The sequence below is a fragment of the Heptranchias perlo genome, chromosome 14 (assembly GCF_035084215.1).
Source record: "Heptranchias perlo isolate sHepPer1 chromosome 14, sHepPer1.hap1, whole genome shotgun sequence".
Classification (NCBI taxonomy): Eukaryota; Metazoa; Chordata; class Chondrichthyes; order Hexanchiformes; family Hexanchidae; genus Heptranchias; species Heptranchias perlo.
In genome coordinates, this window is record NC_090338.1 from 9569680 (window position 1) to 9597405 (window position 27726).

General features: G+C 45.8%; 1 protein-coding gene across 19 annotated transcripts in view; it reads left to right on the top strand.

Annotated features, from left to right (window-relative positions):
- The window catches only part of LOC137332308 (protocadherin-10-like), a 245812-nt gene extending 219273 nt beyond the window's left edge, over positions 1–26539 (top strand). For 17 of the 19 annotated variants that reach the window (XM_067996031.1, XM_067996022.1, XM_067996028.1 and 14 more), the window contains 2 exons: positions 18658–18757; positions 23244–26539. In XM_067996031.1, the coding sequence (XP_067852132.1) occupies positions 18658–18757; positions 23244–23400 (257 nt within the window). In that variant the 3' untranslated portion in view covers positions 23401–26539. The remainder of the gene's footprint in view (positions 1–18657; positions 18758–23243) is intronic. The other 2 variants (XM_067996036.1, XM_067996034.1) reach the window with 1 other exon arrangement.
- Positions 26540–27726: the final 1187 nt, after the last annotated feature.

Below are 27726 nucleotides of genomic sequence, written 5' to 3' on the forward strand. Positions count from 1 at the left end.
AGTCCCTTTCACACCGAATCGACAGTCCCTTTCACACCAAATCGACTGCCCCTTTCACACCGAATCGACAGTCCCTTTCACAGCGAATCGACAGTCCCTTTCACACCGAATCGACAGTCCCTTTCACACCAAATCGACAGTCCCTTTCACACCGAATCGACAGTCCCTTTCACAGCGAATCGACAGCCCCTTTCACACCGAATCGACAGTCCCTTTCACAGCGAATCGACTGCCCCTTTCACACCGAATCGACAGTCCCTTTCACAGCGAATCGACAGCCCCTTTCACACCGAATCGACAGTCCCTTTCACACCGAATCGACTGCCCCTTTCACAGCGAATCGACAGTCCCTTTCACACCGAATCGACAGTCCCTTTCACACCGAATCGACAGTCCCTTTCACACCGAATCGACAGTCCCTTTCACACTGAATCGACAGTCCCTTTCACAACAAATCGACAGTCCCTTTCACACCGAATCGACAGTCCCTTTCACACCAAATCGACAGTCCCTTTCACACCGAATCGACAGTCCCTTTCACACTGAATCGACAGTCCCTTTCACAGCGAATCGACAGTCCCTTTCACAGCGAATCGACAGTCCCTTTCACAGCGAATCGACAGCTCCTTTCACACCGAATCGACAGTCCCTTTCACACCGAATCGACAGTCCCTTTCACACCGAATCGACATTCCCTTTCACACCGAATCGACAGTCCCTTTCACACCGAATCGACAGTCCCTTTCACAGCGAATCCACAGTCCCTTTCACAGCGAATCGACAGTCCCTTTCACACCGAATCGACAGTCCCTTTCACACCAAATCGACAGTCCCTTTCACACCAAATCGACAGTCCCTTTCACACCGAATCGACAGTCCCTTTCACACCGAATCGACAGTCCCTTTCACACCGAATCGACATTCCCTTTCACACCGAATCGACAGTCCCTTTCACACCGAATCGACAGTCCCTTTCACAGCGAATCCACAGTCCCTTTCACAGCGAATCGACAGTCCCTTTCACACCGAATCGACAGTCCCTTTCACACCGAATCGACAGTCCCTTTCACACCGAATCGACAGCCCCTTTCACACCAAATCGACAGTCCCTTTTACACCGAATCGACAGTCCCTTTCACACCAAATCGACAGCCCCTTTCACACCAAATCGACAGTCCCTTTCGCAGCGAATCGACAGTCCCTTTCACACCGAATCGACAGTCCCTTTCACACCAAATCGACAGTCCCTTTCACACCGAATCGACAGTCCCTTTCACACCAAATCGACAGTCCCTTTTACACCGAATCGACAGTCCCTTTCACACCAAATCGACAGCCCCTTTCACACCGAATCGACAGTCCCTTTCACACCAAATCGACAGTCCCTTTCACACCAAATCGACAGCCCCTTTCACACCAAATCGACAGTCCCTTTTACACCGAATCGACAGTCCCTTTCACACCAAATCGACAGCCCCTTTCACACCAAATCGACAGTCCCTTTCACAGCGAATCGACAGTCCCTTTCACACCGAATCGACAGTCCCTTTCACACCAAATCGACAGCCCCTTTCACACCAAATCCACAGTCCCTTTCACAGCGAATCGACAGTCCCTTTCACACCAAATCGACAGCCCCTTTCACACCAAATCGACAGCCCCTTTCACACCGAATCGACAGTCCCTTTCACAGCGAATCGACAGTCCATTTCACAGCGAATCGACAGTCCCTTTCACAGCGAATCGACAGTCCCTTTCACAGCGAATCGACAGTCCATTTCACACCGAATCGACAGTCCCTTTCACACCGAATCGACAGTCCCTTTCACACCGAATCGACAGTCCCTTTCACAGCGAATCGACAGTCCCTTTCACAGCGAATCGACAGTCCCTTTCACAGCGAATCGACAGTCCCTTTCCCAGCGAATCGACAGTCCCTTTCACACCGAATCGACAGTCCCTTTCACACCGAATCGACAGTCCCTTTCACACCAAATCGACTGCCCCTTTCACACCGAATCGACAGTCCCTTTCACAGCGAATCGACAGTCCCTTTCACACCGAATCGACAGTCCCTTTCACACCAAATCGACAGTCCCTTTCACACCGAATCGACAGCCCCTTTCACACCGAATCGACAGTCCCTTTCACAGCGAATCGACAGCCCCTTTCACACCGAATCGACAGTCCCTTTCACAGCGAATCGACAGCCCCTTTCACACCGAATCGACAGTCCCTTTCACACCGAATCGACTGCCCCTTTCACAGCGAATCGACAGTCCCTTTCACACCGAATCGACAGTCCCTTTCACACCGAATCGACAGTCCCTTTCACACCGAATCGACAGTCCCTTTCACACTGAATCGACAGTCCCTTTCACACCAAATCGACAGTCCCTTTCACACCGAATCGACAGTCCCTTTCACACCAAATCGACAGTCCCTTTCACACCGAATCGACAGTCCCTTTCACAGCGAATCGACAGTCCCTTTCACAGCGAATCGACAGTCCCTTTCACAGCGAATCGACAGTCCCTTTCACAGCGAATCGACAGCTCCTTTCACACCGAATCGACAGTCCCTTTCACACCGAATCGACAGTCCCTTTCACACCGAATCGACATTCCCTTTCACACCGAATCGACAGTCCCTTTCACACCGAATCGACAGTCCCTTTCACAGCGAATCCACAGTCCCTTTCACAGCGAATCGACAGTCCCTTTCACACCGAATCGACAGTCCCTTTCACACCAAATCGACAGTCCCTTTCACACCAAATCGACAGTCCCTTTCACACCGAATCGACAGTCCCTTTCACACCGAATCGACAGTCCCTTTCACACCGAATCGACATTCCCTTTCACACCGAATCGACAGTCCCTTTCACACCGAATCGACAGTCCCTTTCACAGCGAATCCACAGTCCCTTTCACAGCGAATCGACAGTCCCTTTCACACCGAATCGACAGTCCCTTTCACACCGAATCGACAGTCCCTTTCACACCAAATCGACAGCCCCTTTCACACCAAATCGACAGTCCCTTTTACACCGAATCGACAGTCCCTTTCACACCAAATCGACAGCCCCTTTCACACCAAATCGACAGTCCCTTTCACAGCGAATCGACAGTCCCTTTCACACCGAATCGACAGTCCCTTTCACACCAAATCGACAGTCCCTTTCACACCGAATCGACAGTCCCTTTCACACCGATTCGACAGTCCCTTTTACACCGAATCGACAGTCCCTTTCACACCAAATCGACAGCCCCTTTCACACCGAATCGACAGTCCCTTTCACACCAAATCGACAGTCCCTTTCACACCAAATCGACAGCCCCTTTCACACCAAATCGACAGTCCCTTTTACACCGAATCGACAGTCCCTTTCACACCAAATCGACAGCCCCTTTCACACCAAATCGACAGTCCCTTTCACAGCGAATCGACAGTCCCTTTCACACCGAATCGACAGTCCCTTTCACACCAAATCGACAGCCCCTTTCACACCAAATCCACAGTCCCTTTCACAGCGAATCGACAGTCCCTTTCACACCAAATCGACAGCCCCTTTCACACCAAATCGACAGCCCCTTTCACACCAAATCGACAGTCCCTTTCACACCAAATCGACAGCCCCTTTCACACCAAATCGACAGCCCCTTTCACACCAAATCCACAGTCCCTTTCACAGCGAATCGACAGTCCCTTTCACACCAAATCGACAGCCCCTTTCACACCAAATCGACAGCCCCTTTCACACCAAATCGACAGCCCCTTTCACACCAAATCCACAGTCCCTTTCACAGCGAATCGACTGCCCCTTTCACACCGAATCGACAGTCCCTTTCACACCGAATCGACAGTCCCTTTCACACCGAATCGACAGTCCCTTTCACACCGAATCGACAGTCCCTTTCACACCGAATCGACAGTCCCTTTCACACCGAATCGACTGCCCCTTTCACACCGAATCGACAGTCCCTTTCACACCGAATCGACAGTCCCTTTCACACCGAATCGACAGTCCCTTTCACACCAAATCGACAGCCCCTTTCACACCAAATCGACAGCCCCTTTCACATCAAATCCACAGTCCCTTTCACAGCGAATCGACAGTCCCTTTCACACCAAATCGACAGCCCCTTTCACACCAAATCGACAGCCCCTTTCACACCAAATCGACAGCCCCTTTCACACCAAATCCACAGTCCCTTTCACAGCGAATCGACTGCCCCTTTCACACCGAATCGACAGTCCCTTTCACACCGAATCGACAGTCCCTTTCACACCGAATCGACAGTCCCTTTCACACCGAATCGACAGTCCCTTTCACACCGAATCGACAGTCCCTTTCACAGCGAATCGACAGTCCCTTTCACACCAAATCGACAGCCCCTTTCACACCGAATCGACAGTCCCTTTCACACCGAATCGACAGTCCCTTTCACAGCGAATCGACAGCCCCTTTCACACCGAATCGACAGTCCCTTTCACACCAAATCGACAGCCCCTTTCACACCGAATCGACAGTCCCTTTCACACCGAATCGACAGTCCCTTTCACACCGAATCGACAGCCCCTTTCACACCGAATCGACAGTCCCTTTCACACCGAATCCACAGTCCCTTTCACACCAAATCGACAGTCCCTTTCACACCGAATTGACAGTCCCTTTCACAGCGAATCGACAGTCCCTTTCAGACCGAATCGACAGCCCCTTTCACACCGAATCGACAGCCCCTTTCACACCGAATCCACAGCCCCTTTCACACCAAATCGACAGTCCCTTTCACACCGAATCGACAGTCCCTTTCACACCGAATCGACAGTCCCTTTCACACCAAATCGACAGCTCCTTTCACACCGAATCGACAGTCCCTTTCACACCGAATCGACAGTCCCTTTCACACTGAATCGACAGTCCCTTTCACACTGAATCGACAGTCCCTTTCACACCAAATCGACAGTCCCTTTCACACCAAATCGACAGCTCCTTTCACACCGAATCGACAGTCCCTTTCACACTGAATCCACAGTCCCTTTCACACCAAATCGACAGTCCCTTTCACACCAAATCGACAGCTCCTTTCACACCGAATCGACAGTCCCTTTCACACCGAATCCACAGTCCCTTTCACACCGAATCGACAGCCCCTTTCACACCGAATCGACAGCTCCTTTCACACCGAATCCACAGTCCCTTTCACACCGAATCGACAGCCCCTTTCACACCGAATCGACAGTCCCTTTCACACCAAATCGACAGTCCCTTTCACACCGAATCGACAGCTCCTTTCACACCGAATCCACAGTCCCTTTCACACCGAATCGACAGTCTCTTTCACACCGAATCGACAGTCCCTTTCACACCAAATCGACAGCTCCTTTCACAACGAATCGACAGTCCCTTTCACACCGAATCGACAGCTCCTTTCACACCGAATCGACAGTCCCTTTCACACTGAATCGACAGTCCCTTTCACACCGAATCGACAGTCCCTTTCACACTGAATCGACAGCTCCTTTCACACCGAATCCACAGTCCCTTTCACACCGAATCGACAGTCTCTTTCACACCGAATCGACAGTCCCTTTCACACCGAATCGACAGTCCCTTTCACACCGAATCGACAGTCCCTTTCACACCAAATCGACAGCTCCTTTCACAACGAATCGACAGTCCCTTTCACACCGAATCGACAGCTCCTTTCACACCGAATCGACAGTCCCTTTCACACCAAATCGACAGCTCCTTTCACAACGAATCGACAGTCCCTTTCACACCGAATCGACAGCTCCTTTCACAACGAATCGACAGTCCCTTTCACACCGAATCGACAGTCCCTTTCACACCGAATCGACAGTCGCTTTCACACTGAATCGACAGTCCCTTTCACACCGAATCGACAGTCCCTTTCACACTGAATCGACAGTCCCTTTCACACCGAATCGACAGTCCCTTTCACACCGAATCGACAGCCCCTTTCACACCGAATCGACAGTCCCTTTCACAGCGAATCGACAGTCCCTTTCACACCGAATCCACAGTCCCTTTCACACCAAATCGACAGTCCCTTTCACACCAAATCGACAGTCCCTTTCACACCGAATCGACAGTCCCTTTCACACCAAATCGACAGCTCCTTTCACAACGAATCGACAGTCCCTTTCACACCGAATCGACAGCTCCTTTCACAACGAATCGACAGTCCCTTTCACACCAAATCGACAGTCCCTTTCACACCGAATCGACAGTCCCTTTCACACTGAATCGACAGTCCCTTTCACACCGAATCGACAGTCCCTTTCACACTGAATCGACAGTCCGTTTCACACCGAATCGACAGTCCCTTTCACACCGAATCGACAGCCCCTTTCACACCGAATCGACAGTCCCTTTCACAGCGAATCGACAGTCCCTTTCACACCGAATCCACAGTCCCTTTCACACCAAATCGACAGTCCCTTTCACACCAAATCGACAGTCCCTTTCACACCGAATCGACAGTCCCTTTCACACCGAATCGACAGTCCCTTTCACACCGAATCCACAGTCCCTTTCACACCGAATCCACAGTCCCTTTCACACTGAATCGACAGTCCCTTTCACACGGAATCGACAGTCCCTTTCACACCGAATCAACAGTCCCTTTCACACCGAATCGACAGTCCCTTTCACACGGAATCGACAGTCCCTTTCACACCGAATCGACAGTCCCTTTCACACCGAATCGACAGTCCCTTTCACACCGAATCGACAGTCCCTTTCACACCGAATCGACAGTCCCTTTTACACTGAATCGACAGTCCCTTTCACACCAAATCGACAGTCCCTTTCACACCGAATCGACAGTCCCTTTCACACCAAATCGACAGCTCCTTTCACACCGAATCGACAGTCCCTTTCACACCGAATCGACAGTCCCTTTCACACCGAATCGACAGTCCCTTTCACACCGAATCGACAGTCCCTGTCACACCGAATCGACAGCTCCTTTCACACCGAATCGACAGTCCCTTTCACACCGAATCGACAGTCCCTTTCACACCAAATCGACAGTCCCTTTCACACCGAATCGACAGTCCCTTTCACAGCGAATCGACAGTCCCTTTCACAGCGAATCGACAGTCCCTTTCACACCGAATCGACAGTCCCTTTCACACCGAATCGACAGTCCCTTTCACACCCAATCCACAGTCCCTTTCACACCGAATCGACAGTCCCTTTCAGACCGAATCGACAGTCCCTTTCACACCGAATCGACAGTCCCTTTCACAGCGAATCGACAGTCCCTTTCACACCGAATCGACAGTCCCTTTCACACCGAATCGACAGTCCCTTTCACACCGAATCGACAGTCCCTTTCACACCGAATCGACAGTCCCTTTCACAGCGAATCGACAGTCCCTTTCACACCGAATCCACAGTCCCTTTCACACCAAATCGACAGTCCCTTTCACACCGAATCGACAGTCCCTTTCACACCAAATCGACAGTCCCTTTCACACCGAATCGACAGTCCCTTTCACACCGAATCGACAGTCCCTTTCACAGCGAATCGACAGTCCCTTTCACACCAAATCGACAGTCCCTTTCACACCGAATCGACAGTCCCTTTCACACCAAATCAACAGTCCCTTTCACACCGAATCGACAGTCCCTTTCACACCGAATCGACAATCCCTTTCACAGCGAATCGACAGTCCCTTTCACACCGAATCCACAGTCCCTTTCACACCGAATGGACAGTCCCTTTCACACCGAATCGACAGCCCCTTTCACACCAAATCGACAGTCCCTTTCACACCGAATCGACAGTCCCTTTCACACCGAATCGACAGTCCCTTTCACAGCGAATCGACAGTCCCTTTCACACCAAATCGACAGTCCCTTTCACACCGAATCGACAGTCCCTTTCACAACAAATCGACAGTCCCTTTCACACCGAATCGACAGTCCCTTTCACACCGAATCGACAGTCCCTTTCACACCGAATGGACAGTCCCTTTCACACCGAATCGACAGCCCCTTTCACACCAAATCGACAGTCCCTTTCACACCGAATCGACAGTCCCTTTCACACCGAATCGACAGTCCCTTTCACACTGAATCGACAGCCCCTTTCACACCGAATCGACAGTCCCTTTCACACCGAATCGACAGTCCCTTTCACACCGAATCGACAGTCCCTTTCACACGGAATCGACAGACCCTTTCACACCGAATCGACAGTCCCTTTCACACCGAATCGACAGTCCCTTTCACACCGAATCGACAGTCCCTTTCACAGCGAATCGACAGTCCCTTTCACACCGAATCGACAGTCCCTTTCACACCGAATCCACAGTCCCTTTCACACCGAATCCACAGTCCCTTTCACACCGAATCGACAGTCCCTTTCACACCGAATCGACAGTCCCTTTCACACCGAATCGACAGTCCCTTTCACAGCGAATCGACAGTCCCTTTCACACCGAATCCACAGTCCCTTTCACACCGAATCGACAGTCCCTTTCACACCGAATCGACAGTCCCTTTCACACCGAATGGACAGTCCCTTTCACACCGAATCGACAGCCCCTTTCACACCAAATCGACAGTCCCTTTCACACCGAATCGACAGTCCCTTTCACACCGAATCGACAGTCCCTTTCACACCGAATCGACAGTCCCTTTCACACTGAATCGACAGTCCCTTTCACACCGAATCGACAGTCCCTTTCACACCGAATCGACAGTCCCTTTCACACGGAATCGACAGACCCTTTCACACCGAATCGACAGTCCCTTTCACACCGAATCGACAGTCCCTTTCACACCGAATAGACAGTCCCTTTCACAGCGATTCGACAGTCCCTTTCACACCGAATCGACAGTCCCTTTCACAGCGAATCGACAGTCCCTTTCACACCGAATCCACAGTCCCTTTCACACCGAATCCACAGTCCCTTTCACACCGAATCGACAGTCCCTTTCACACCGAATAGACAGTCCCTTTCACACCGAATCGACAGTCCCTTTCACACGGAATCGACAGCCCCTTTCACACCGAATCGACAGTCCCTTTCACACCGAATCGACAGTCCCTTTCACACCGAATAGACAGTCCCTTTCACACCGAATCGACAGCCCCTTTCACACCGAATCGACAGTCCCTTTCACACCGAATCGACAGTCCCTTTCACACCGAATCGACAGTCCCTTTCACACCGAATCGACAGTCCCTTTCACAGCGAATCGACAGTCCCTTTCACAGCGAATCGACAGTCCCTTTCACACCGAATCGACAGTCCCTTTCACACCGAATCGACAGTCCCTTTCACACCGAATCGACAGTCCCTTTCACACCAAATCGACAGTCCCTTTCACACCGAATCGACAGTCCCTTTCACACCGAATCGACAGTCCCTTTCACACCAAATCGACAGTCCCTTTCACAGCGAATCGACAGTCCCTTTCACACCGAATCGACAGTCCCTTTCACACCGAATCGACAGTCCCTTTCACACTGAATCGACAGCTCCTTTCACACCGAATCGACAGTCCCTTTCACACCGAATCGACAGTCCCTTTCACACCAAATCGACAGTCCCTTTCACACCGAATCGACAGTCCCTTTCACACTGAATCGACAGCTCCTTTCACACCGAATCGACAGTCCCTTTCACAGCGAATCGACAGTCCCTTTCACACCAAATCGACAGTCCCTTTCACACCGAATCGACAGTCCCTTTCACACCGAATCGACAGTCCCTTTCACACTGAATCGACAGCTCCTTTCACACCAAATCGACAGTCCCTTTCACAGCGAATCGACAGTCCCTTTCACACCGAATCGACAGTCCCTTTCACACCGAATCGACAGTCCCTTTCACACTGAATCGACAGCTCCTTTCACACCGAATCGACAGTCCCTTTCACACCGAATCGACAGTCCCTTTCACACTGAATCGACAGTCCCTTTCACACCGAATCGACAGTCCCTTTCACACCGAATCGACAGTCCCTTTCACACCGAATCGACAGTCCCTTTCACACCGAATCGACAGTCCCTTTCACACCGAATCGACAGTCCCTTTCACACCGAATCGACAGTCCCTTTCACATCAAATCGACAGTCCCTTTCACAGCGAATCGACAGTCCCTTTCACACCGAATCGACAGTCCCTTTCACACCGAATCGACAGCTCCTTTCACACCAAATCGACAGTCCCTTTCACACCGAATCGACAGTCCCTTTCACACCAAATCGACAGCCCCTTTCACACCGAATCGACAGCTCCTTTCACACCGAATCGACAGTCCCTTTCACAGCGAATCGACAGTCCCTTTCACACCGAATCGACAGTCCCTTTCACACCAAATCGACAGTCCCTTTCACAGCGAATCGACAGTCCCTTTCACACCAAATCGACAGCCCCTTTCACACCGAATCGACAGTCCCTTTCACACCGAATCGACAGTCCCTTTCACACCGAATCGACAGTCCCTTTCACACCAAATCGACAGTCCCTTTCACACCGAATCGACAGTCCCTTTCACACCAAATCGACAGCCCCTTTCACACCGAATCGACAGCTCCTTTCACACCAAATCGACAGTCCCTTTCACACCGAATCGACAGTCCCTTTCACACCGAATCGACAGCCCCTTTTACACCGAATCGACAGCCCCTTTTACACCGAATCGACTGCCCCTTTCACACCAAATCGACAGTCCCTTTCACACCGAATCGACTGCCCCTTTCACACCAAATCGACAGTCCCTTTCACACCAAATTGACAGTCCCTTTCACACCAAATCGACAGTCCCTTTCACACCGAATCGACAGCCCCTTTTACACCGAATCGACTGCCCCTTTCACACCAAATCGACAGTCCCTTTCACACCGAATCGACAGTCCCTTTCACACCGAATCGACAGTCCCTTTCACACCGAATCGACAGTCCCTTTCACACCGAATCGACAGTCCCTTTTACACCGAATCGACAGTCCCTTTCACAGCGAATCGACAGTCCCTTTCACACAGAATCGACAGCCCCTTTTACACCGAATCGACAGTCCCTTTCACACAGAATCGACAGCCCCTTTTACACCGAATCGACAGCCCCTTTCACACAGAATCGACAGCCCCTTTTACACCGAATCGACAGTCCCTTTTACACCGAATCGACAGCCCCTTTCACACTGAATCGACAGTCCCTTTTACACCGAATCGACAGCCCCTTTCACACCAAATTGACAGTCCCTTTTACACCGAATCGACAGCCCCTTTCACACCAAATTGACAGTCCCTTTTACACCGAATCGACAGTCCCTTTCACACTGAATCGACAGTCCATTTTACACCGAATCGACAGCCCCTTTTACACCGAATCGACAGTCCCTTTCACACAGAATCGACAGTCCCTTTTACACCGAATCGACAGCCCCTTTCACACAGAATCGACAGCCCCTTTTACACCGAATCGACAGTCCCTTTTACACCGAATCGACAGCCCCTTTCACACTGAATCGACAGTCCCTTTTACACCGAATCGACAGCCCCTTTCACACCGAATCGACAGTCCCTTTCACACCGAATCGACTGCCCCTTTTACACCGAATCGACTGCCCCTTTCACACCAAATCGACAGTCCCTTTCACACCGAATCGACAGTCCCTTTCACACCGAATCGACAGTCCCTTTCACACCGAATCGACAGTCCCTTTCACACCGAATCGACAGTCCCTTTCACACCGAATCGACTGCCCCTTTCACACCGAATCGACTGCCCCTTTTACACCGAATCGACAGTCCCTTTCACACCGAATCGACAGTCCCTTTCACACCGAATCGACAGTCCCTTTCACACCGAATCGACTGCCCCTTTTACACCGAATCGACAGTCCCTTTCACACCGAATCGACAGTCCCTTTCACACCGAATCAACAGTCCCTTTCACACCGAATCGACTGCCCCTTTTACACCGAATCGACAGTCCCTTTCACACCGAATCGACAGTCCCTTTCACACCGAATCGACTGCCCCTTTCACACCGAATCGACAGTCCCTTTCACACCGAATCGACAGTCCCTTTCACACCGAATCGACAGCCCCTTTCACACCAAATCGACAGTCCCTTTCACACTGAATCGACAGTCCCTTTCACACCGAATCGACAGTCCCTTTCACACCGAATCGACAGCCCCTTTCACACCAAATCGACAGTCCCTTTCACACCGAATCGACTGCCCCTTTCACACCGAATCGACAGTCCCTTTCACACCGAATCGACAGTCCCTTTCACACCAAATCGACAGTCCCTTTCACACCGAATCGACAGTCCCTTTCACACCGAATCGACAGTCCCTTTCACACCGAATCGACAGTCCCTTTCACACCGAATCGACAGTCCCTTTCACACCGAATCGACAGCCCCTTTCACACCGAATCGACAGTCCCTTTCACACCGAATCGACTGCCCCTTTTACACCGAATCGACTGCCCCTTTCACACCGAATCGACAGTCCCTTTCACACCGAATCGACAGCCCCTTTCACACCGAATCGACAGTCCCTTTCACACCGAATCGACTGCCCCTTTTACACCGAATCGACAGCCCCTATCACACCGAATCGACAGTCCCTTTCACACCGAATCGACAGCCCCTATCACACCGAATCGACAGTCCCTTTTACACCAAATCGACAGTCCCTTTCACACCGAATCGACAACCCGTTTTTACACTGAATCGACAGCCCTTTTACACTGGGCCCGATTTCCTCCTCCATTGATTTTAATGGAAAGGGAAATCAGGCACGATATAAAGCAGTCGTTAATTGTCTATTGCCCGTTTTGCGCTACTGACGTTGACCAGTTTCACCCCCTATAAGTCTGTTTCTCGAGCCCTGCATTTAATAAAAATGCTCTGTATGTATTTAAATGGGCCCATTCAAACCCGCTCTCCCTTTCTGATTTTGGACTAGCAAGACATCTCAGCCTGAGTTGAATCCCAGTATCAGAAGTCTAACAACAGAAATTGCCATAAATGCGTAGCAGGTCACTCAGCATATGAGAGAGGCAGGCCAACAATGGCCTCTTTCGATCATGCGTAAAGTATCAACCTTTCCTTATCCTCCCGATGCTGTTTGAACTGCTGCCCATTTATAGCATTTTAGCTTTTTACTTCAGATTTCCAGCATTATTCATTTTTTTTTTAGCGTTCAGTTTTCCTTACATTTCACCCCCGTCACAGTACAATATTCTATCATTAGACCTCCCAGACTGACTTAGATTAGTTCATTTTTTCAAAAAATTGCAAGCATACTAATTGTCAGGCAGCACTTCAAATTCATCATGTTAATATGATAACTGATATAAAATTAATAAGCAAAGGGAAACGATGCATCCCATGTGTTGCTACCACATTTACATTTCAGGCAGCTCAATGACGCAGGCTAGGTGCCTATAAATATTTTATTTCTAAATTATAAGTTGTATGACAATGCTTATGTATATTAGGATAACGTTAATGGCCTGGACTGCTTAATTTATGTAGTTTAAGCACATTCATTCATCTCACGTAGTTAAGTCTTTTATCACTAATCTGTCCCACTAATTTCATTCTCACTTAAAAGAGCAACATATCACTTTTCCGAAACTTTCTAATTAGTGAACACAACGATGAAAGCTACATCTTGAGACAGTGGGATGCAGTCAGTTCTTTTGATTTTACTGAGAGACCAAGGCTAAGGGGAGGATTGTAAGGATAGGCACATACAGATTATTAAATATAATAAGCTAGTTGGCATTGTATAGAATTATAGCTGAAGTACAGTAGGGGTCCGTTAAGTTAAAACACATTTCAGACAGAAACACAGATGTGTCAGATAGGCTAATCAGCACAGTAGGGGTGAGGGTGATTAAAGGACACCATGATGGCTACAGAATGTCCCTTTTTGCAATAAAGATCAGAAGAGATAAGGGACTAAAGACTACAGAGAATCGTAAGGCCAATCATGCATGGGGAACATCCAGAGTGCAATAAAACTAAAAGACATTAATTGACGTGTGCACTGAATGATATCAGCTGACTTAACCACTAAACCAGCTGACATATCAGCAGCATGTACACAGAAAGTAAAGACATATTGGACCCAGTAATTAACCGTACAAGTACAGGTTACACTGTTGTACTTTAGGAACTAGGCTGAGCAAAGCAGGAAAAAAAGACAAGGTAAATTAAGAATGGAGTTTGAGTGACTTGAATGCTTAGATTTTATAAACCTGCAATTTTGTAGGAGCAAAGAGAAACCGAGTGAAATAATGTGGAGGTCCTGAAAAGGAACAAATTAGAGTAGGAAGAGGATGTGATGAGTTTTGGTTCCAATATAAAAAGGATGCAGGCAGAAAGGATGGGGTATTTGGAAAAACAAGAGATAAATGTTCAGAGGATCAATGGACAGAACAGTATTGAGGGACAAGAAAAGTTAAAACTTCTTGGTCCTGATTTGCATCTAGTTCAGACAAATAGGCTGTTTCATCTCTGGCAGCTGCTCAGTGCACTGAATTTCCCACAGGGTTACAATGGGAGTATAATAAATAAATAGAGTCAATTAGCTATACATTAACATTTTGAAAAACACATCACTATCAAAAACATAGTCTGTGCCAAGTTAACTTAACTCGTTGAGTATTGATTGGTACAGTGCAGAACACAACGCTGTCTTATATTATACAACATATGTGGTAATGATATTCAGTTTTTTAAAAATGCAATCAGAATCAACAAAGCATCATAGGTCAAAAAAGTTCTGACAAAAAGTCATTGACCTGAAACGTTAACCCTACCTTTCTCCCTCCACAGATGCTGCCTCACCTGCTGAGTGTTTCCAGCATTTTCTGTTCTTTATTTCAGCATCATGAATGTTTCTTTAGGGATAATATTCTTTCACCAAACCCAAAAATCTGAACATTGTTAAATTTTTAAAATTGTGTAAATAGAGTTCAATAATGCCCAAAAGATAGAATAAGGAGATTAATCAAACAAAACAATAGCCCTAAAAAATAGAACATTCTGGCATTGCGCTGCAGGTCAGTCATCGTCTGAAAGGAAAGATAGGACGTGACCCTTCAACACAACTGTGAGGTCACTGTGGAGAAGCCCCTTTTATAGGACTAACTAGGACAAGCCAGGACATGCACCAGAAAACAAAGAGGGGTAAGAGAGAGTAGAACATAATGCTATCTACTCCTTTGGTTGATGGAGGTTCTCAACATTCCAACAAAGGAGAAAGCTCAGAACTAGTGAAAGGTCATCCGCTACATCTCAGTAAATACTATTTCTAAGCATTGTTCAATGTCTCCTCTCAATGTCCACATGGATGATACACTTTTCAAAAGTGGTCAAGGGTAGCAAGCAGGAGAGGAATCCATGATTGTTTTTTCTCCTCTTTCAGGCTCCTCTGACTCAGAGGCAAGTGTCAGCTTGGCTCAGTTGCTAGCACTCTCACCTCTGAGTCAGATGGTTTTGGGCTCAAGCCCCACTCAAGGAACTGAGCACACAATTTATGTTGACAGTCCAGTGCGGTGCTCAGGGAGTACTACATTGCTGGAGGTGCCATTCTTCAGATAAGATATTAAACTGAGGCCTGGCCTAGTGGTTCAGGTAGACATTAAAGATTATGCGGCACTATTTCAAGAAAGGCACAGAGTTCTCCAGCTGTTTGAGCCAAACATTGCTCCCTCAACCACCACCCCACAAAAATATAGATTATCAGGTCATTCATCTCATTGCTATTTGTGGGACATTGCTGTGTGCAAAATGGCTGCCCCATTTGCCTACATAACAACAGTGATTGTAATTCAATGTTTGCTTTGCAATGCTTGTGAGAGATGTGATAAGGTACTTTATAACTGGAAGTTCTTTCTTTTTCTTTCCCTAGCATAGGAGCGCTGAGGCGAAATGTAGAACCTCAACTGCTGCTCTGGCTGAAATCAGCTAATTCAGCAGAGCCCAGAGATCTTCTGCTCTGTATGATTCAGTGCACTTTTGGCAGTATATTTACCCACTAACCCACTGAGGAAAACTATGATGTGCAGGTATTCCCATTCTGGCAAATGCCTAGGCTCATGGATGGTGTCCAACGACAACCCATTATCTGATCAGACATGTACACAGCACTAAAGGGTAAAGGAATGGTTTGGTGTGGTGCATGAATCTGTTGGCACTTTCTCCCATGGTTTGTATTTAGACGAGTTAGCTTAGTTAGACGCATCGGCCGTTCACGCATCATCTTTCACTAGATACGGCTACCTGATTCCTGCTCTCCTATCTGATCCTCTGTCTTGTCGCATGTGTATTCACAAGATTTTTCTTCACTATGGCACGAGCTCCATCAGTATGCATAGATGACCTGCGCACTTCAGCTGCTTGTCATAGATGATGTTACTAATGGCCTTGTCCTTAATCACTTTGATGGATTGCTTCATTTGGTGTCTTTCCAGCACCGAGATGCCAAGGAGTGCGCTCATGCAATTCCTTTGAAATATCTCAAGATGCTGCCATTCATTGTTTGAGAGCACTTGACAGTGGCAGCTTATATAAAATATCCCAAATTACATCAGCATCTCCAGTGTGCCTGAGCTACGAAGATTTCATGTCTCTGTAACTATGTTGTGCAATCAATTTGTCTCTATTTTGTGAAAGGAATGTTTTTTTTGTTTTGATTTCCATTATTTATTATTTTTTTTCTGCTATTTCCTTCAGGTACTATGGAACTCAGAATTCCTCCAGTTTCTTTGTGAAGCTACATTCTAAATGTGTTTGTGAAGATTTCCTCTCTGGTGAAGTCATATCGCATTATAACAAAATGGGATAAATTATCTGACTGATGCTGTTCTCATACAAATGTTTAATGCACTCATGCTAAATCTGTGCCATTTTTTTTAACACAGGCATTGACCATTCATAAAAGAACAGAAAATATACCCCAACGTGGTTTGGATTCCATTACAAATACCAGAGTAAATCCTCATGAATGCATTTATAATGTCACTACACCTAACGACCAGAGCAATTCTTATGTCCACATCTTCAAGGGAGGAGGGGAAAAATTGGAAGGATCAAAAGAAAGATAATAAGAAAAATAATCAAACGTATCATTGTTTATATTAGTCACACAGAACCACATTTCACAAAGTGTCTCAGATCATGTATGTGTTGTGAATTATATATATATAAAACACAATCATTGTTACCAAGGCGGGTAGATGCAGTTAAGTTACAGATCATCCATGATCTAATTGAATGGTAAATACTAAAGACAATGTCGTCAGTACCCCCATCACAAACTCTGCTCTCTTGCCATTAACTCCTTCCCCCTCCCTGGACACTGTCTCGGATTCCAACAGATCATTTACACCCTTGGTCTCTTGTTCAACCTTGAGTTTAGCTTCAGATCCCATCACAAAAACATTTACTTCTAGCTCCGCAACATTGCTTGCCTCTGCTTCTACCTCTGCCCTTTGCCATTGAAACTGCCTTGACTACTCCAACATGCTCATTGCTGACCTCTCTTCCTTTATCCTCAATAAAATCCAACATGTGCAAAAATCTGCCACATGTATCCCTACACACACAAGTCCTAGACATTTTATTGCGTTAAAGGCGCTATATAAATGCAAGCTGCTGTTGTTGCTCACCCATCACTCCTGTCCTCACTGAGCCCCTTTCGACTCCTAACACATTGAATTTAAAATCCTCATTCCTCCATTGTCTCACCTCACTCTATCTCCCCAATCTTCTCCAGTCTTATATCTCCTCCCAGTGAACACTTCATTCCTCTGACACCAACCTATTGCAGATTCCCTCTTTCCTTTGTCCCACCATTGGCTGCAGAGCCTTCAGCCACCTTGGTCCCATTTTCTGGAATTCCCTCCCCAAACTTCTTCATCACTTCACCTCCTTTAAAAACTTTTCCAAAGCCCATCTCTTTGACCAAGTCTTCAGTCACCTCTCCTTACCTGTCTCTTCTGACTCGGCATCCATTTTCTTTATCCCAATCTGTGATGTTGGGACGCTCTTTTTTAAAGGCATTATACAAGTTCCTGTGGTTGTCACCCTTGTTTTTATCTGTAGATCCTTCCTTGGCCTTGACCCATCTAATCTCAAGCACTTTATCCCCTCGCACACCCTTTACTCACACTCTGGTCTCATGTGACCCCCCCCACCATCCCCCGTCCCACTTGCCCATCATTGGTGGATGAGCCTTCAGATACCTTGATCCTCCACTCTAGATCCTCTGCCTCTTCACTTCTCACTTCACCTTTAATCAGATTTTCAAAACCCTTCTTTTCAATCAGTCTTTTGGTCATTCCTCCTAATCTCTCCCGTTGTTGCTGGGCATTCATTCCCTTACCTACCTCTATCTGTGAAGTGTCTTGGGACATTTTTTATGTTGAAATGTTATGTAAACGTAAGTAGCTGTTGGTGGTGTTGTTGTAGCTGTTGCTGCTGTTGTTGTTGTGTCATGAGCCTTGTCACTAAAGTTTGAATTGGTGAGTATGTTGAACATACTCCCAAACATTGATTTTTAAAGTACAAAGTAATACACATTTGTAACACCTGTGAAGCTTTAATTTTACATATCTTCTGTTATCTTTTTTACAGAGCTTCCTACAACAGGAGCATGTATCAGGAATTCAAGCGTGGAGCTCAGTGCGCCCATTATTGGCAGCCTGCATGGTCCCTGGGCTGCAAATCACACACGGTAACCACTACACTTGAATTCCTGATATGCGCTTCCACCTGTGCTGGGAGCACAAAATCATTACATTAACCCGTTACATTAACCTATGTGTTACTGCCTAACCCGTTCCTTTATCTATTAACAGAGGCGTTAATCCATTTGAAATAAATAGGTTAAGGTTTCTATTAAAATAGTGCAATTTCATTAAGTGTTCATACACAGTACATAATTTCAAGGCCAAAGAGATTTTGAAGTATATATATGGGGAGATAGTTGCACCCATTATCACTTTTTGGTTCCCAAATGCTTCGGAAGGTGCCATCAGAGGCAGGAATAGTGAAGACTGCTTTTCCTATAGGCATCTGTGTTAAATATTAATTTATTATTCATTTTGAAGTTATTCACTAACACCTAGGGAGTCTTTGAGGTAAGGAGCCAGGCTAAAGGTCCTTATGCCAGGATGAGATAAATGGGACTAAACTCCAATGGCTCAGTTGGTAAATGTACTATCCAGTGTGCAATTAGGTGACACGGACAAGAAAGATCCCAGATCCAATCGCTGGTCTGTACTGAGTCGCCTGAGGTGGCAGGAGAGATGCTACACTTACTTCATTGACCATGAGCTATAGGGGAGAAAATAGAATCATAGAATCATAGAAGTTTACAACATGGAAACAGGCCCTTCGGCCCAACATGTCCATGTCGCCCAGTTTATACCACTAAGCTAGTCCCAATTGCCTGCACTTGGCCCATATCCCTCTATACCCATCTTACCCATGTAACTGTCCAAATGCTTTTTAAAAGACAAAATTGTACCCGCCTCTACTACTGCCTCTGGCAGCTCGTTCCAGACACTCACCACCCTTTGAGTGAAAAAATTGCCCCTCTGGACCCTTTTGTATCTCTCCCCTCTCACCTTAAATCTATGTCCCCTCGTTATAGACTCCCCTACCTTTGGGAAAAGATTTTGACTATCTACCTTATCTATGCCCCTCATTATTTTATAGACTTCTATAAGATCACCCCTTAACCTCCTACTCTCCAGGGAAAAAAAGTCCCAATCTATCTAACCTCTCCCTATAAGTCAAACCATCAAGTCCCGGTAGCATCCTAGTAAATCTTTTCAATTGGGTTTCTCATTGCTGGTGCTTCTCCTGCTGGAAGTGTGCTTACATGTGGATGTCAGATGAGGACAGGAGTAGCCTCTTTGGTGATGCCCCCACTGGTAAATGGCCTGTCAACACTCAATGACTGGCAGTTTGGAGGAGGCACTGAAGGGCAGTCAGCACCAAGGGAGCATGAGTCACTGCCTTTAGGAGATGAAGATGAAGATTAAGAGTGGAGAAAGCTGAAGGGACAAAATGATTGCAACAAAAAAAAAGTATGGGGTAGAAAATAGCTCCACATCTCCTGGAAATTGTTATTTATGCTTTATATATCCAGCCGTTTGTTCTATGTTTAAGTAAGTCTTCAAAAATCCTCACCATCTCATTTTGGACAACATTAAATGCAATGTTTAGTTGCTGGTTTAACCAAAAAGAATGTTAAGGAATGTAAACTCTCATTAAAATGTAGGGGCTGCAAAATGTGCATTAAAGTCTCTGAGAAGTTGGAACTTTGTTCCTGTGCATTCCATCAGAGCACTTAATAATTAATGGATTGGGGTACCAGTGTATATTTCCTTGTAGTCAGAAACCCATCCCTGTCAGTGTCCCACTATATGACACGTTGTATTTTTTTGTGAATCTCCGAGTGCCTCTGCTGAAGTCACTGATTTTTATTGGTGGATGTTTCAAGCTGTCCTTGGTATCTCACCCAAATGACCGGCATTCATGCATAAGTCTTGACAGGGAGTGCTGACAGGCTATTTGTCTATCGCGGATATCATATCTGAGCCCGATCCTGTCCTTGCAACATCAAGGCAAACGCACTTTCCAGCAGGAGTCACTCCATATTGATCAGGAGCAGAGGCTTTGGTTGATCCTTTTACCCCATCCCTTACACAGGGTCACGAGCACCTCTATTGCCACCTTGGTTGAAATCATCCAACTCAGCCCAAAGCCAGGGATCAAACCTAGGGCCTTCCTTGTCTGTATGCCAGATGCATTGTTTTCTAAAACATTTCTTCTTATGCTGCTGAAGACCACGCAACAGATGAAGGACCCTGACTCTTCCTGCCAAATCCACTCAACAAGAACTAACCAGAAAACCCTTATGTGTAACTTCTTTCCTTTATTTCTGCATGTGTCTTCCAATTGACAGAAGTGTGTTCACTAATGAGCAGCTACTGTGCTGTGAATAAATATCTAGCAGCAGTGCACTGGTTCGCAACTTGTACCTGTTGAGCCAAATCTTTCACATAATCCAAACTTGCAGAAAATATGTTTTACACTTTAATTTACTGTGGAGAAGATATGTTAATCTAGGAGAATGTAATGCTAAGTAGGTTAATATTGAGCAAAGCTATCTATGGTCTCTTGCAGAATTGATGAGTTAGTAATCCTTTCATTTAAGAAATATCATCTGGAATATTTGTGTTATCAATTGAGCATTGGAATATCAAGCAATCCAGTTCCCATACACATACCAGTTAGAGGCATTGATATAATTTTCTTAATTGGGAAAAGAAAAGTTGCATTGAAGCAAAACCAAGCTGGGAGCTTGATTGTGATCTTGCCTCTTAGCTATTAGGACCCCAAGATTAAGACAGATAAGAAAGGTCATTTGGCCTCTCATAATACATCCATCCGCAAAGAGCCTACAGCCCCTCTCTCCCCCAACCCCCCTCCCCATCACAGCATCCAACGATTGAGAGGCCTTGCCTCCACTACCCTATATCAAAGTCAATTCCATGGTCCGTCGCCAGAATTTCACCAGGAGTGTGGTGGAAACCATTTATGCCCGTAGACGGGGTAACTGCCACAGGCCCGGCAAAGTTATGGTGTCGGAGCGTGATTAGTTCCGAGGAAATTCCCGGACATTGTGCCCAGGTTTGCTCTTCAATAGCTGGAGCATGCCTCCTTGTTAGAGCTAGGTAAACTGTTTTCATTGTTAAAATTGTACGACTGGTAATTACCAATTTTTTTTGAAAGCTTTGGCAAATCAGTATAGAATGTCTGGTGGAATCAGGAATATGTTGTGGTGTGCACTGCTGGTTTAGAGAATGCTTTCAGACTGTGATAAAAAGAACAGTGCTTAATGCTTTATAGTGCGTCCTTGGACCTGTGTACCATCTTGAAGTCATGGTGACTGTAGCTCTATGTTATGGCCTGAGTAGGGTTGCATGAACAGTTTGGGCTTCTCTAACCCTTTATGGGAATGACTTTTCTTTCAATTGCATCAGATTTGAAGACGAGGTATTGTCACTAACAAGACATTACTTCGCAGTAATCATACCCGCCTTTCAAATGAGACATTAAACCGAGGCCCCGTCTGCCCTCTCAGATGGACGTAAAAGATCCCATGACACTATACGAAGATGAGCAGGGGAGTTCTCCCCAGTACCCTGGCTAATATTTATCCCTCAACCAACATCACTAAAACAGATTATCTGGCCATTATCTCATTGCTGTTTGTGGAACCTTGCTGTGCTCAAAATTAGCTGCCACGTTTCCTACATTACAATAGTGACTACATTTCAAATTCATTGGTTGTAAAGTACTTTGGGACGCCCTGAAGTGGTGAAAGGCACCATATAAATGCAAGTCTTCCCTTCTTACATATTTTTTGTTAGGAGAGTAAAACATCTACTTATAAAGTAAATAATTTTTAAATAATATTTAGGAAGCTAATTCTGGCCTCAAAATGTCATAGGTGAAAAGATAAAGAGATAACCAAGATGGTTCCAGGTATCAAGTACCCAAATTATATGGGAATACTAAGGAAGTCAGGCTTATTCTGAGGCAGTTTACAGGGGACACTGGTAGCGGTTAGATCCCCATCACTCTCTAAGCTACCAGGTGCTGACGCAGGTTGATGAAGAAAAAAAGGGGAGAAGAATTACACCAAAAAAGAGGCAGATTTACCTGCAAAATTCTACCCATGCAAAAACGTAAAAAGAAATTGCATGGAATGCCAAGCTTGAAAGGGCGGTGGAAGCAGATTCACTAATAACTTTCAAAAGGGAATTGGATAAATACTTGGAGTGGAAAAATTTGCAGGGCTGTGGGGAACGAGCAGGGGAGTGAGACTAATTGGATAACTCTACCCAAAGAGCGGGCACAGGCACAATGGGCCAAGTCCCTTCCTTCTGTGCTGTATCATTCTATTATTTTATGAACTAAGGGGCACTGTAGAATGGTGGGAATATACTCGTCCCTGCAAATACTCACACACTGGCTTTCCAATCGCAGGCTTAGTAGCATAGGAAGGGGCGAACACTTCCCACAGCGACAAATTGAAGAGCAACAGAAAATGAACCTGGGGCTGCATGGTGCAAAAGCAATCATACGTTAATATTTAGCGCTGGGGATAATAACTGATGTTTAACTCAAAACCTCATTTTCAGAGATCATAGAGGCATCACCGGTTCGGGCGACCGGAGAGCAGAGCTGGACCCCCAGGCTGGCAGTGAAATTCCCCGCTCACCACCAGGCCACCGACTATCTTCACAACGTCTACATTCCCGGGACCACGACCACGCTCTCCGGGAAGTCAACAACTGAGCGCGAAGGGAAGAAATCCTTCATTACTTTTGGGAAGAAGAAAAAGAGCGGTAAATAAAGCGGAGAGGGAGCAGAACGGAATTGAATATAATAGTGAGAATTATAAAATGGAGCTGCATGACTGAAGCACGTTTTTTTTTTAAATAACTTACTAAATGTCACTTAAAAAAAACACAAACACTGGGCCAAAGCAGGTCCTTTGCTGCACTAAGTATTAGTTTGAAAGGGAATGAAGTTTTTTTTTTGCATTTCCAATGAGCATGTTCGAAATGCTTCAGTACTCATCACATTGTAATACAGTAATACAGAGAAAGAGGCATGACAAAGTGTGCCAACAGCACATGCTCAGTTGATTAAGATGGTCTATGTGCTTAAAGGTGTTAAACAGACAGTTATTCCCCCTGGCAACCCAGAGATTAAGGCAACTTGCTCCAGACTTGCAACCAGTGTGGTTGTGTCTCTGAGTATCATTGCCACATGAAACTTGCCAGGAATGTATCTCTTCTCAAAAACGTCAGGGAAGGAATAAAATTGGTATTAGACTAGTGTTACTCATAAACTTTTTGTCAAGGGGTACAGTCCCAAGCAGTGGCTTGATCAAGGGCTCCTTTCAGGAATGCTCCAACATGCTGTACTGTGGACTGCTGGGACCTAATTAACCTCCCCTCCCCCCCCAACCCACCTCTCATCATGATTCCTCACATGGTAAGCTCCGAGTTTCAGTTCTGCACTAGTGACTGATGGACTCTTGGCTAGCATTGCCTCCAAATAGCATTCCTTTGCTGTCTGTGTCTGAAGAGCAAGAGGTGAGGAAATGTGCTGAATCCCATCAGCATCTGAGATGGCCATGATCAGAAGCCGAGAGACAGAAAGACAGCAAGTTTTCTGAGGTTTTCAGATGAGGAGGAGATAGGCCACAAATGGTCCTATGAGGACCACTGGCATAGACCACCTTGCTCTAATCACAAATGAACTGTCAGCTGAGATGAGATAACTATTCCAATTTAAGTCACAGAGAAATTGTGCCTTTCCTGCAGATAGGTCCCATGAAAGTTCAATCTCCTCCATGACGGAGGGAAACTAAGGAATGCATTTCAAGAAAACCCATTCCCTTCTTCAAACAGCTGTTATACAAATGCTGGCAGCCACAATTTTAATTCAGTCAACCATTCATTGTATCGTGTCTCCATTTATTCAGTCCAAAAATGTCACGCAGCCTTAACATAGATTAAGGAACATTTTAAGAGTCCATTTTCTCATTGTGCATGTTGGCCACACTGAGGGTTATCGCTTGCATTACATTTTCTGTAATTTATTCACTGTTTGACACCCCATATTTAGCTTTAGGAGGGGTGTGACAGATCAGAAAAGAGAAAAAAGAAACAAGCAAGTGAAATAAGAATTGAAGCCTGCTTTCCTCCATTAGCAGAGTTGTGTCAGATATCAGCCAGAAATGGCAGATGGAGCATTAACTAGAAACAGTATCTGGCCAAGAAAAAAAATCCCTGACATTGTCCATCTCACTCCTTTGGAGTTGTGTCTCATGCCAGCTGATCCTAGGATGGCAGTGATGATGACTCTGAACATTCACAAGGTCATGGCTTCGAGTGCCCTGCTATCCTGCCTGAAATAGAACACATGATGGCACAAGACCTTTTAGAGGGAACGAATGTGCAATAAGGAAGGAGGAAAGAAGAGTTTAATAATATACCAAAAAAAATGTTATAAATGGGAATAGGGTTGCCATTTTCTGAAGGACCCAAAACTGGACAGGAGAGTGGGATCAGAGCGCAGGGTGGGATGCTGGCTTGAGTTCTAAGGTGTATTTTGCTGAAGATGAAAATTCATCAAAAACCTAATGTCTCCATCTCATGAGACATGGAAGTACGTGGGGGTAAAGGAGGCTGTTATTCAAAAAACAAAAAACAGGCTTTTAGTGTCTGGTCTACACTTCGGAAAATTTCCAGACTGACTCCTCGGAGTAGATCGCAACTTTGTGCGAAAGTGTAAAATGGGCCACAGTGAATCGGCAGCCTGTTTTACGTCTCTCCTGATTTTTTAAAATTTCTGTTCAAGTCACTGGAAGTAAAAATGGGGAGAGATGTGAAACAGGCTGTCGACTCGCTGTCACCCATTTTACATGACCGTGCAAAATCTGGTCTTTACTGTCAGCTGACCTCAGCACTGGCAGTAAATAGGGTTCTACAACTTTCCTCAGTACCCTAAGCTCGGTGGGGAACAATCAGCTAGGCTTCCTGCTCCTGCCTGCTATCCAGCAACCACTGCTTGAAAGTCCGTGTGACGAGCAGTCACTGGGGCAAAGTACAGGAGGGCTGCCTGAGCCCGTGGACCCGTAAAGTTGGAGTCAGTGCCTTCAGGAGAGGAGAAAACCAGGGGCAAAATAAAATTAGGAGGAGAGAAAAAAAAATGGGTCATCCAGTTCAATCCTAGATGGGTAGCAACCATGAATGAGGCTAAAGTTTTGTGGAACAGGGACTTGAACTATTTAGAGACTTTAAGTCCTGTCATTTAACTTTATTTAAATACTAGCGATAACCCTATAACATATTTTCTCTAAAACTGGATCAATCAGCCATGGCTTTGAAAATAAAGCCTTGGCAACCAGTGTAAGAGAGTGGTCTGTAGCTGTTTTAATATTTAGGCATGCTGAATGTGTTCTGTGAGTATTGAATATGAATATATCCATATACAAATATCTGTCCTATTTCTTAGAAAAATAAAAGACTGAATTAGATCTGGAGACATTGTGAATCTCTTTGTAGTTTCTTGATGTTTTTTGCTAAAACTTGTTTTATTACAATTATATTGTGTGGTGTTGTAGAATTCTATACACAGCTTTTTACGTACAATAATCCTACATTAGTCAAACATCATGATGGTAGATCCTTTCTTACGATGTACATGTCTCTTTCTGAGGTTTGCTTGCAATTGCCGACATCAGTATAATAGCTTGTATGACACTGAGTGAGTATATTGTGCCCTGTACTTTTCTTCTAAACTAAATTGCTGTAATTGTAGTGTAATTAACAATCTTTCTTTCCTTTAATTACATTAGATTATATTAGTAATGTTTTGCTCTAAATTCAGTCTTTCCAGTAAAATTGTTCCTTTAATCCAACCAGTGTGTCCGTGTTTTGATATTCAGAGATTGTTCTTCAATAGGAATGATGAATTCAATTTTGTTTTATGTTACTGGGCTGTGTTATCATATAATTGAAGGCTTGTAAAAGAATACAAGGAGATTCAGGTTGAGGAAATGCTATTCATCCAGTTTAAATTCTTTACTTTGGTACTCGAATTTTCCCAAAACAACAGCCAACTGTATCTTGAACAACCCTTGTGTTTTGTCTCTACTACCCTGTCTGGGAAATCATTCCAAACATTTCTCACTCTGTAGCTGTCAGCTGTGGCTCAGTTGGTGGCACTCTCACCTCTGAATCAATAGGTCATGGGTTTAAGTCCCACTCCAGAGACTTCAGTACATAATCTAAGCTGACACTCCAGTGCAGTACTGAAGGAGTGCTGGACTGTTGGAGGTGCCGTCTTTCAGATGACTCATAAAACTGAGGCTCTGTCTGTCCTCTCAGGTGGACGTAAAAGATCCCATGGCACTATTTTGAAGAGCAGGGGAGTTCTCTCCGGTGTCCTGACCAATATGTATCCCTCAACCAACATCACTCAAAACAGGATATCTGGTCATTATCAAATTGCTGTTTGTGGGACCTTGCTGTGCGCAAAATGGCTGCCACGTTTCCTACAATATAACAGTGACTACACTTCAAAAAGTAGTTCATTGGCTGTAAAGCACTTTGGGACGTCCTGAGGTTGTGAAAGGCGCTAGATAAATGTAAGTCTTTCAAGTCTATCTTTTAAAGACGGTCTCCCTGATACCCATTTTAAATTTAATTATTCATGTCCTCTTTGTCCTAATTTCTTGTTCTATATGAGCTAAATTCAGTTAAGCCTTTTTAAGAAGAATGATACATGCAGCAAATTTTTATATTAGGAGTTCACTGTCCAATGAATTTTATTTTTGGGGGGCATCGGAACCAAGCTTGGTCCTGTCCTCATCCAGTGTCCACACAGTATCACCATCAGGAGCCGGATCTGGATCTTTCCCCCTTCCCTATCTCAAGGGACGGGTTTGAGGTCATTTGTAGTACTTCAAACAGCTAAGATCTGCTAATTCAGCACAGATCAGGGTTCAAATCTTTAACCTTCTGTCCTGTGAGCTATAATGGTCATCTTTGTCCCTTTTATATTGCAAACCTTCAAAGAGAAATGGTTGTGAAATATTGTGGAGCT